General features: G+C 38.9%; 1 protein-coding gene across 1 annotated transcript in view; it reads left to right on the top strand.

Annotated features, from left to right (window-relative positions):
* The window catches only part of LOC124148425 (enhancer of filamentation 1-like), a 38,554-nt gene extending 26,436 nt beyond the window's left edge, over positions 1-12,118 (top strand). The window contains exon 3 of the mRNA XM_046519510.2: positions 6,948-12,118. Within this exon, the coding sequence (XP_046375466.1) occupies positions 6,948-9,395 (2,448 nt within the window). The 3' untranslated portion in view covers positions 9,396-12,118. The remainder of the gene's footprint in view (positions 1-6,947) is intronic.
* The last annotated feature ends 1,079 nt before the right edge of the window (positions 12,119-13,197 follow it).

The following is a 13,197-nucleotide window of genomic DNA, read 5'->3' as shown; positions in this document are numbered from 1 at the left end:
TGATCACAACTTGCTGATATGTCCAACTCTGAGAGTGAAATTAGTTTTCGAGTTATCAGGAAATGTGAATGTTTCTTAGAAGATGAACTGGTGATTTCGGGAAGAAATACACGTTCCCTCTAAACTGACAATAATGAAGAAAATAATCAGGAATATTCCCATCTTGGAAGCATGGATTACAAGTGTTTGCAAAATACAGATTGGTTCGTTTGTACAGTTTATTATCTTGAAATTGCACTACAAAGATGAAACGACATGTCTTAGACTCGGTGATGCCGTGTCACTTGCTAACGTGTTCCATTACACTATACACATGGCTGAGTGTACTGGCATACATTATGCAATAATCTACTGCAATTCAGTGTTTGAAATATAACAAATTGACTTGCTGCCAATTTGACCGATGTACTGTAGATGCTGCAGGCCTCTGCCTCGTCTAACTCCGCTTGCCTAATCGAAAGTTTGAGGTGGGCCCACATTCAAAACTAAACGCACTTGTAGAGAATATGTACTTGGTTAAAAATCTGTATCATGAACAACTATTTTGTCTATTTAAAATGAGTATAGTGACTTTTAATTGGATAAGAATATACAAATGCGTAGAAACTACAGCAGAAGTCACTTGTACAAACATCGCAAAACTAGGTCGTGGGGTTATTCCTTTTATGGAACAAGTTCCCGGAATTTTTTAAGGTCATATAGGCTTGTATCATAACCGAGTTCAACTCAAGTATAGACATAATTTTCAGGTTTATATCGGCACCGACATTTGTGATCAGATTGATGTGTTAAATGTACTGGAAAATGTGGATTGTATGGTATTGTTTCTCAAATTTAGTTTGAAGTACGTGGGGGAAGAGTGGGCCCACATTTTATACTCAACAACAAAAGTTCCTGTGACACCAATATTTTAGTGTATTTTTCAAACAAGTAAAGTTTGGTTTTCAATATTGTAGTACATCTATGGAATCAAGTCGCAAAAATGCAACTGCTACAGAAAAGCATGCATTGCATGCGAAAGTTGACTTTTATGCAAGCCCCATGCATTTTACTACCCAAGAATGGGTATAAAAACATGTGCATTAACGGGGTTCCATATGCATTGTTTATCATCGTGCTGACAAGAACCACTCAGAAAAACAACAAAATTACGCAATTATTCAACATCACGAAATGAGCGCCGAAAATGAGCGTCTGCGAGCCATTGGTATGCTTTAAGCAGGATCGAGTCAACATGATGTTGCAAAACATTTAACGTCTACAGAAACACCATTTGGTGTTTATGGCAATGTTGACAACAGACGAATGCAGTCAGAGACCATCCTCAGAGTGGCAGGCCACTCGTAAGCAATATTCAACAAGACAACTGGACAAACAACACCTACGAAATTGATTCCAGCCAGCAACAGTGACTGCAAGAAGCATCCCTGGCATACAAACGTACGTCGTCGCCTCAGATGAGCGGGGATTGGTCGCCAGAAGACCTGCCAGACATCCCATTTTACAGGGAAACCATCGTCAAGCACGTCTACAGAGGTCCAGACAGCGTCTACGATGGACGGCCATGCAGTGGGGACAAGTTCTATTCACTGACGAGTCTTGTTCCCATCTCAGAAACAGCGATGGACGGAGTTCGAGTGTACCGATGTCAAGATGAACGTTACGTCAATCATTGTGTCATGAAAGAAGATCGGTTAGGGGGCAGCAGCGTTATGGTATGCCGTGGGATTACAGCAAGATAGAGGACCCGTTTGATAGTGGTAGAGGGAAAGCTCAATAGACAGCGCTACCGTGACGAGATCATCGGCCCTGTTCTTCTACCGTTTTTGTGTCGTCATGGCCTAGGCATTACCTTTCAACATGACAACGCCCGGCCTCATATTGCTCGACTTGTTCAGGATTTTCTTGAACAAAACAACGTGATTGTCATCCCCTGGCCGGCTTGCTCCCCTGATCTCTTACCAATCGAGCACATGTGGGATGAGATGGATCGGCGCCTTCGACGTCAACCACGTGTTCCACAGACACTCCAGGAACTTCGAAACATGCTCCAGCAGATATGGACAGACCTCCCTTTCCCTTTCCAAATATGAACCCTGTTCTTCTACCGTTTTTGTGTCGTCATGGCCTAGGCATTACCTTTCAACATGACAACGCCCGGCCTCATATTGCTCGACTTGTTCAGGATTTTCTTGAACAAAACAACGTGATTGTCATCCCCTGGCCGGCTTGCTCCCCTGATCTCTTACCAATCGAGCACATGTGGGATGAGATGGATCGGCGCCTTCGACGTCAACCACGTGTTCCACAGACACTCCAGGAACTTCGAAACATGCTCCAGCAGATATGGACAGATATGGACAGACCTCCCTTTCCCTTTCCAAATATGAACCCTGTTCTTCTACCGTTTTTGTGTCGTCATGGCCTAGGCATTACCTTTCAACATGACAACGCCCAGCCTCATATTGCTCGACTTGTTCAGGATTTTCTTGAACAAAACAACGTGATTGTCATCCCCTGGCCGGCTTGCTCCCCTGATCTCTTACCAATCGAGCACATGTGGGATGAGATGGATCGGCGCCTTCGACGTCAACCACGTGTTCCACAGACACTCCAGGAACTTCGAAACATGCTCCAGCAGATATGGACAGACCTCCCTTTCCCTTTCCAAATATGAACCCTGTTCTTCTACCGTTTTTGTGTCGTCATGGCCTAGGCATTACCTTTCAACATGACAACGCCCGGCCTCATATTGCTCGACTTGTTCAGGATTTTCTTGAACAAAACAACGTGATTGTCATCCCCTGGCCGGCTTGCTCCCCTGATCTCTTACCAATCGAGCACATGTGGGATGAGATGGATCGGCGCCTTCGACGTCAACCACGTGTTCCACAGACACTCCAGGAACTTCGAAACATGCTCCAGCAGATATGGACAGATATGGACAGACCTCCCTTTCCCTTTCCAAATATGAACCCTGTTCTTCTACCGTTTTTGTGTCGTCATGGCCTAGGCATTACCTTTCAACATGACAACGGGACTGCGACGCCTGGTCCATTCCATGAGACGAAGATGTGTTGCTTGCATCGCAACCAGAGGTGGACACACATGCTATTTATTTGTAAATTGACATTTTGGCATGTTCATGTTTTTTATGAAATCACACATTTTCTGAAGTCAGTATGGCAAATTGAACCATTTGCACACTTACAGGAGTCTTTTATCTGTTGCAAACCGAAAAAGGTTTTTACTTTTGGTAAAAAATATAACTTTGCATTAAATCTTATTCAGTGTCACAGGAACATCTGTTGTTCAGTATAGCATATTGCTACCATCACTAAACCAACCAAAGGTGATGAACATTTTACACTCAACATGTGACAACTATTGACTTTCTAAAATGTGGGCCCACCTGCAGTCATCTCTAAATAAAGTGGGCCCACATTTGTTGAAAACAAATATTTACAAGTTATTAATTCACATTGCCAAAGACCGTTTTCTGTAAGTTAGGATGGGAAGAAAAATATATGTTGTCTCCAAACATTTGATTAAGAATATGGTTTACCTTTGGGATTTGATGGCCAATTAATAATTGGACCAACGCCAACGTTCAGCCTGACTATAATAAATACGAAAACAACGGAAATAGCTCCTGATTGAAATTAGAGTGACCTCCCTTTCCAAATATGAACCACTGATAATGCGGTTTCACCCCTACGGACAGGTACTTATTTCGAACACTGCTGCAGTTGCATGTTATTGTGAGGTGAGTGACAGTAGGTAAGACAAATACCGTTCTGGTGAATTAGCACAAACTGGCTACATGGAATCTATACCGGTATTACATTAACAACACAGGTCTACCAACAACTCACCAGTGAAGATCCGGGTTAGAATAGGTCTTCAGCAACCCATGCTTGCTGTAACAGCAACTGATAGGATGAGGTGGTCAGGCTCATTGACTTAGTTGATGCATGTCATCGTATCCCAATTACGTGGATCGATACTCATGACATCATCACAACATTATTTATCCGTGTTCTGTCATATAGCTGGAATATTGCTGAGTATGGCATTAAACAACAAACAAACCTACAACTGATGAAACGATCAAATATATTCTGAACCCGGCTAGTGGTAATGACCTGTCAGCTTGCAGGACTAGCCGGCCATGCTATTTAAGACAAGCCTCCCTGTTAGTGCTTTTAAGATTCATTTGGGTTGTTGTAAATACATACCTCAAAATATGTACTTTTAATTTAGCGCAACAGCGCTAAGTTTACGTTTTCCCACTTTTTTCTTGGCTATCATATTGTACATTATACTGGCTACATAATGATGTAAGAAAAATCTATTACTATTATTTGTGATCCTTGCATTTTAACCTTGAACAATTTTAGTTTACCCTAAGCTCAAGTTTTACTATTGCTCAATGTGCCAGACATGTCAACTCTTTCAATTATGAGAAAATGAAACCATTAATGATGGGCAAATGGGGATAATATAGGGTTCTGACTGTATTGTTGTATGTTTAACGTGGTCTGTAAATAATCCAGTGATTGACATCAATCTACGCAATTGGATTCAATGACATACAATAACCAAGTCAGCGAACCTGACAAGCACATCTCGTAAGTCACCTCTTACAACAAGCAGAATCGCTTTTAGGCAAGCATAGGTTGCTGAAGACCATTCTCATTGCTATACCTGCACAATTTGTAGAGGACCGCAATTCCTTTGGCTGTAAGTCTAAATAAAACAAAGTGAAAACATGAAGAGAAACATCCAAGTTATCTGCAAACACTTGATGCTGAGGATTGTTGATGATAAGAACAGATATATGGATAAAGTCATGATGTAATGATACTAATTGCCAATGAAATTCTTGTGGAATAAATAAACCAACTGAAATGTGTTTGTCGAGTTTGATATGATAATAAATTCATTCCTATTGTCATTCAGAACTAAATATATTAAATATTGATGTTCTACCAATGCACAATAACTGAGGTTTTTGTTTGCAATCTACTGACTCTATTAAATTCAACATTCTATGGTTCTCTTTAGTATCATTTGAATTATTATAAGGGTAATGCTATTTTTCAGGGCATTATCATTTGCAGAAGCCTGAGGTCTTCCATTAACTGCCTGACGAGGGAGGGCAGTTGAAAAGACCGAGGGCTTCTGCAAATGATAATGACCTGAAAAATGGTGTTACCGTTATGATAGCTAAAACATTGATGGAATTTCTTATCAAATAAAAAGAAACAACAATATTGGTTTTGAAACATTTACTGCAATCAACACGTATGTCACTGACCCACCTTTACAAAATATGGAAATGTCATAGAACAAACCAGATGACGGCATTATTGAACATGACGTCACCTATCCCTATCCCTATGACGTCGCCTAACAATGGCCTGTCGTAAAGCAATATGAGGGCATTATCAAGTTACAGTGGCCCGCTCATTTCTGATAACATGCAGGCTGTTTAATAATAATTCTTTCCATTTTAGCTATAATTCATAATAACAGAAAAAAGAATAAATTGAATATATATTTGTTGAAAATATCCTTCTGTGTGAATATACATGACATGACATCATAGATTACCTTTCAACAGAAGAAAGCTTGACAACCATTTAAGTGACATGGAAGAATGTTATTGAATTTTTTAAAATAATTAAAACAAACTTTGTGTGCTGGTGATTAGTTAGGTGCCTCAACCCCAAAAAGTACCAGAATCTGTACATTATTAAGAAAGTGTTATCCCAAATATAACATTTGTTATGAAACGAATATTTTACTACCTACCGACATACCGTCTTGGTTCTGTTACCTGAAACAACTTTTGTAGTGGGTGGCCTAACTGGAGTTAAGTTATCTGGCTCTTGAGGTCAAAAGATTTTGTATTCAGCTGAAGTTTCTTGTTTTACAGAATAAGTTCTGATTCATCTATCTGTATGTATAAACATGGTAAGAGTACCATGCTGTGTACCTCTCCTGGTTATGAAGTTCATCATTAACGGGCCTGGAGGGCTGATATAAACCCACAGACTGTCCAGTTGGTTTCCGACCAATACTGTCTGTATATAATAGGAGTATAGTATAGTGGTTTGTTGATTGTCTCTCAACAATATTACTGACATTATACTGGTCAAATTTCTTTGCCTTGATCTGACGTTTTGGTGGAGTTGAGTCAGATATTGATGTGTTTGGATAGCTGGGATATGAGAAACAGATCTTTAATTTCATTTGTATATACACTGAATTTAAGTGATTTGTTGTAAAAAATGTTATGTGCTGTATTAATATTCATTGTCAATCTTTATTCCCTGCAGTAATAACATTTGGAACCTGAATGTATATCTATTCATGGTTATAACATCATGTACATGAACCATGCTTGGCATTAACACATAAATGTAGTGACCCACTGCTTCTGAAAATGACCTATTAACATGATTAATGTGTTTTTTTACCATTACAAATGTCCTGCATGTATTACACAATATCAATGTGTTCATGATGTTATGACCTTTTGTTGTCACTGAATTGTCAATTCAGCCTACTGGTAGGATTTGCCCATATATTCTACATCTTCACTGAAACTTGACATGCAATATGAATTAACCTGACATTGAGTATGGAATACGTGGAGTAAGTTCAAATATTTTTCGTCAATATAGTTTTGAAATAGGAATATATCCCAACAATGGTGGCTGGTGATCATGACAAATTATATTGTAATATTATTTTCTAATTATTCATAAGATGATGATATTACATGATATGACATGATTTATTTTTCAGTAACACTAAGTACAGGCGATCGACAGAAACATTTGACTTTATATGGTTGAGTTTGTTTTACATGTTATATGTGTCAATACATTTCAAGCAATGGATATACTTTGATTTGGACTTCTGTTTTGTAATTTCAGCCTGTCAGCAGTATGGAAAAAACATCAACATCCTTGGATTTGTATGATGAACCTAACAGAAGTCTACAAGATTATGATGTACCACCTTCAAGACACTTCCCAAAGGAACAGCTTAAGATGTCTGAAATGCAGCTACCAAATACAAACCCATCATCATTAAAGCGGCTATCAAATGATAGTAATCAAAATATGCAGCACAACAATCTTGAATCATCATTCTATGATACTCCACAGTCAATGCATCAAGTAGCTGGCAATGAAGACAACATGTATGATGTTCCACAATTCCTTATTAAGACCAGTACTGACAATCATTCTAACCGCTCAAGCATCCTTTCAAATGCATCCAATGATTCCTCACTTACAGCAGCTAGCAGTACATCAAATGTAAGCTCACACAGATCTTCCACTGCTCCTAGCATATGTGACTCAGCCCGCTCAAGTTTGGATGTTTCTTCTCAGGAGCTGTATGACACTCCACCAAGATCCACACATAATGCAAAGCAGTTGTCTACTGATTCAGGCCTGGATGTTTATGATACACCACCAAAAGCCAAACTAGCTTCACCAGCTTCTGTTATTGAAGATTATGATTTCCCCAAAGGAAAGAAAATAGACTTTGGGGTACCCAAGGTAACTTCATTACATCAACACCATACTGAGAAAAACAAAAGCAAGGAGCATGCCATTGATGATGTTTATGATATTCCTAAAAACAATGCCCCTCGAGTTCAAATGAAAACTTGTGGTGGGAAGGTCTCGTTTATTTCATCCATGGATTCACCAGTGATGCCAAATGAACCTGTTTGTGTTTATGATATTCCTCCGCAAGTTACTAGGGATTCAGTTATTTCAGCTCGTTCTGATTCATCAGAAGAGGGTCAGAGATTGTCCACTTGTAGCATTGATTCAAGGGGATCTTTTACAGAGATTCCCACTTATGATGAATTGCCACTTGAAATGGATGCAGCACTAGAATTCTTGACAAGGTTACAGCAGGATATACAGAAAACTGCAAGCAAGTTTTTAGGATTTGTAAGCAGCACATGGCGAAAGAAGGAAAGTTTACAGACTAAACTGTATGAAATCAAAATTGCTGTAACTGGGGTCAAGAGCTCTCTTGCTGAATATATTAAGTTTTCACAAGGTACATTAGCTAATGCCAGTAAGCTACCAGACAGGAAATTGGTGAACAAACTGTACAAGCAACTGAATCCTTTGCAAAATAGTTATCAGCTCATTTCAAGTGCACTTAAAAATCTGGATGAAGTAAAGTGGCAGACTGACATTTTAGCTGAGCCTTTGGATTCATCTAAGTCTGATGATTTAGGACAGATTGCAACTTTATGCAAAGATTTAAGTAGCAATGCAAGAAAACTTGCCTCTCTAATACAAGGCAACTCAACATTATTGTTCCCAAGAACTCAAGATCTTAATAGGACCGCAGAGGTAATCATCTCATCTGAGGACTCAGCTGCTGCCAAACCTCCAATTGGACCAAAATCAGAAGCAGGAAGTAAACAGAGGGCTAAGATGGTTCAACAACGCCCATTGCCACCCCCACCCACATTGGAAAGACCCCTTCCACCAACTCCGATTGAAGATCAAATGAACTCTTTGCGTCTGAGATTTCAGGAAAAGGGAGATAACTTTGTAAATGAAGATGCTGAGAAAGAGGACATTTATGCCAATGATTCAAATGAATGGGTTAGAGAATATGACTATGTTCACTTAGAATCAAGAGATATTGCTGCTCAATTGAAAGCAAAGGAGGAAAGGGTTCAGAATTTTGAAAAGGATGGATCACCTTCTGAATCAGAACATGAACATAGTAAAGACAGCAGTGAGGATCCATACGAGTTGAAACTTGAAGCCGATTTGGAGGAACTTGACAACTCAAAGCAAGATGTCATTGATAATGCTTCATTTGACATTGACAATTTACTTGAACAGGATGTTAAAACCCCTGTGAATGTGAACACAGACAGTGATATGTTTCTATTAGATAAAGAGGAAGCAGTCAATATGGAAACTGAGCAACTGGATCCAAATGACAAACAAGTGTTAGTTTTCTATTCTGGACAGATGGAAACGCATTCCACCCTTCTATCAAATGCCTTAGATGCCTTTTTTTGCTGTGTTGAAAGCAATGAACCTCCCAAAGTATTTATTTCCCACAGCAAATTTGTGATAGTGTCTGCTCATAAACTTGTTTACATTGGTGACACACTCCATAGAAACATTATGCATACCATTGTGAAAAACAAAATTATGAAATGTGCTAATCAACTGTGTGACTGTTTAAAACAATCTGTTAGTGCTACAAAGCTAGCAGCCCTTCAGTATCCTTCAGTGCCTGCAGTTCAGGAAATGGTTGACCGTGTAGTTGAAGTGTCAAAGGCAGCTCATAACCTGAAAGTTGTCATTTCACAAGCTTCTTCCTTGTAGCTGTGTTGAGTACTGAACCATTTAGCTTCAATTATTGTCTTCCATTGCAGAAAGATTTTTTTTGTACAACAACACTGGTCAGAAACCAAGGACATGTAGGGAATCCATCCAAAATGTATTTATGTATTGTATGCTTTCTAGCAGTGACAATTATGTCTATGTCTTCTTTTTTCATATTTAGGCTTCATTGATGCCTAATTATCTTAGGTAAGATATGTTCAATGGCTGACAGTCTAAAATGCCTTTCAAAGTTCAGAAATAGCAAGTATTGTTTCAAACTTTGCCAACCTTTTTTGTGGTGAATCACAAGTCTCCCTACTTTGGGCAGCGGAAAAAATAAGAGAAAAGGAATAAGATTCTTTTTTAATCCTAATACTTCACGTTTGAAGAGTTCTCATTCAATGTTAGGGCCAGATTTATTTCCCATTTTGGGCAAAAAGTATTAACATGGTAATGGTTTGACAAAATGAAGTTAAGTCTGTCTGAAGGAAAACTGGGTGTGTTTCTAGTATTTCTTTGTCTGTAAATATGACAACTATTAATCTAACTGTTGCTTTGGCAACTGATGTATTTATTTATTTCATCCTCAAGCTGCATGCTCACAACTGAGTTTTATGTGTGATCCGTGTGAACAAGGGTTTGACTGAGGAATCAAGTTGATAATACAATTATGACACTTGTACACAGGACAGCAAAAATATTTTAGGAGTGTGTCATCTTGAAAGCTGAATTAACACAAGATAAAAAAAAATATAAACATTCACATTTTTGTTACGAAGCTGTTGAGGAGCTTAATGAAATTGCTTTGTTCTCAGGAGGGTTTTCACACCTTGGTACAGTTTGTCAAGCCAGTTCTTGATAAGATTGAAACCTGCATATATTTTTAATGTGAAACAAATCACAATGTTGCATCATGAGGAAAGTTAATGTAGGCAAGAACTGAGTAGCTTCCATACTGACTTTTAGTTAGCATGTTACTAATGGGTTGAAGCTGAAATGTTGTAGTAAGAAGTTTCTCTTCAATAGAATCCTGCTCAATTTTACATCCCAGGAAGGAATGTTTGTGTGAGCTTTTGTTAACAGGCTGTTGCCCTTCATTAATGTAACAGTAGTAGTATGGCTGTAGAATTTATTCTTGGCTGTACCAGAAAGGTCATCCAATTCTGTTCCCTCAAATTTCTGAGGTGTCATCTTCTCCAAGTCAAGCAGTAGTTTTGTTTCAGATTGTTAGATGTTCAAATAGTCTCTCTATCAGACGTCTATCAGATCGTAATGGTCCAAAAATGGAAAGTTGAGCCATTATAAGTCAGAGAAAAGTGTATCGAAACTGTCAGGTTATGTTTATTTTGCACTAATGTCAATCAAAGATTCCAAGATTAGGATGTTTTATGTGATTTGCATATGTTGGCTGTAGAGTCCTAATGTTGATATAGATGTATAAGGTTATCTGAATCATTTTGATTACAAGTTTGCCTATAACCTGTCTGTAGAACAGTATCTGCATGAAGGGTAGTGAAACCATGTCAGCTGCAAATGAAAATGTGAAATTTCAGATAAAACATTGGGGTGGTCGGGTAGCCTAGTGGTTAAAGCGTTCGCTCGTCACGCCGAAGACCCGGGTTCGATTCCCGACATGGGTACAATGTGTGAACCCCAATTCTGGTGTCCCCCCACCGCGATATTGCTGGAATATTGCTAAAAGCGGCGTAAAACCATACTCACTCACTCACTCAGATAAAACATCACTAGACATGAGGATTTACCATTTCAATTGTATTTCCTTTCTTTTAGGCACTGCTTTATATGCAGAGATTAAGATTACCATGTGTAAACTAATCCAGAAATAGCTATTGGCTGTACACACACTTTCTCCCAGATCTACCGGTAGCACTTTGGTCTATTGACGGATACATTTTATGTATAGAACAGTAGGACGAGTCACCCTTTGAGGCTTTCCACGGTCTTGCTATTTCGATCACGAAAACAATATGTTGATGTAATAGTCAAACTATAACAAATATGATAAACTGTGTAGTTCAGTACAAATTTGTTCGCGTGGTATTTCCAGTGTTACATGCTCAGGGTAGGCTAATGTCTTTGCGTTAGGGATAAAAACGTATTATGCGCCTCTCTGTATTATCATTATTTTTTACCAAAGTACGCATTATACACAAGAATTGATGGTCTTCTTCGATTAAGATTGTTGCGGTTGTTTCTTTTATATGAACTGATGCCATTACCATGATCATATGACACAAAATTGTACAAGAAAATCTAAGCAATAGTGCTTGTGAAGGAAAGACAGGAACCTGTCATTGAAGAATCACACTCATAGGTGCACACACTTTGTGCAAAGACTTTATGGGAATAATTTATTTGACACTCATTATGTGTAAAATGTCTGGATGTCTACAAAGAGACAAAGAAATATGTTCATATTTTGTGATATTCTGAATGGACATGGTTATTTTGTAAATACCAATGATGACAAAGTTTTACTTTGGTCTATTAATGTTATGCAGAGAGTTAATGTGAATAGTCAGTCTACAAATTCTGGTGCTACTTACTTTTTCAGGGAAGATCCCAGAGAGTACAAATACATGTATAATCAAGATCATCAGGTTGCATGTTACTGATATCGCATCAACATAATGTTACTACCAAAAGCTGCTTCTGCTTTGCATACAATAATATATGAATGAATAAATGAATAAAATCATGAATTTGCTTTTGTTCAGTATTTTATGCACTCTTTGAAGGCAGGTAGTATAACACAATGTCATGGCTTCAGTTCGCAATGAGGTGAAGCAATGCTTGACTACCCTGGGTGTGATAATTATCTCAGCTGTGCTGCAGTTATATTTTGTAAGTATCCACTGACAGTAGGGAAATAGTTTTCTTGATTAGGCATTTGTTATCTTCATGTATTTGGAGATAAAGAATCTATTTTCTATTATTTGATAATGTTGTAGGCCTTGTTTATTCTCTAAAATATACTCACACGCAAAAGAAATGCAAGTGGTTTTAAGCAAATAGGTAACACACACGGAACCATAATTTGATACGAGTTTTAGCATGTAGTGAAGCCTGATGGTGCTATCACTATTTTTAGTTGCAATTTGGAAGTCCGAGTAAAAACGCAACATAAAAAACGAATTGCCATAACGCACCATTTCAATGAATATGTGGGTAACATGCACCAATTTCTCGCTAAATCGAAAATGCACGAACTGTAGTGGGTATAAAACTGTGGCCGATTCTTGGACCTACAACCCCTTGGTCAACAATGCCACGCCTAACTCAAATTCAGAGAAACCAGGCTATCGGACGTTTGGAAGCTAGAGTGTCTGTCCAAGATGTTGCCCGTCATTTCAACGTTAACATAACCACAATTTAGCGTATCCTGCATCGATACAATGCTACACAGACCACAGATCACCTTCCTCGGAGCGGTCGTCCTAGGGTCACCACACCTCAACAAGATCGGCAGATTACCCGTCAACACCAGCGACATCCGTTCCTAACTGCAAGTGAAAGTGATCGACAGACCATAGGAACACATAATCGACACATGAGCCCGGACTCTGTGATCCGACGTCTCCGTTCCAACAACCTCGGATGTCGCCGACCAGCACGTCGTCCTGTTCTCCAACCACGGCATCGACAAGCACGACTTCAGTGGGCACATTGTCATCGCAATTGGCGTCATCGTGAGTGGAGGCGTGTCATCTTCTCTGATGAAAGTCGCTTTTGTGTCTCCCATGCAGACGGAAGAGTCATAATTTGGCGGCGTCGAGGTGAT

The sequence above is a fragment of the Haliotis rufescens genome, unplaced genomic scaffold (genome assembly GCF_023055435.1).
Source record: "Haliotis rufescens isolate VD_foot unplaced genomic scaffold, xgHalRufe1.0.p SCAF_19, whole genome shotgun sequence".
NCBI classification, from domain to species: Eukaryota; Metazoa; Mollusca; class Gastropoda; order Lepetellida; family Haliotidae; genus Haliotis; species Haliotis rufescens.
This window is presented reverse-complemented; position numbering and strand designations above follow the sequence as displayed.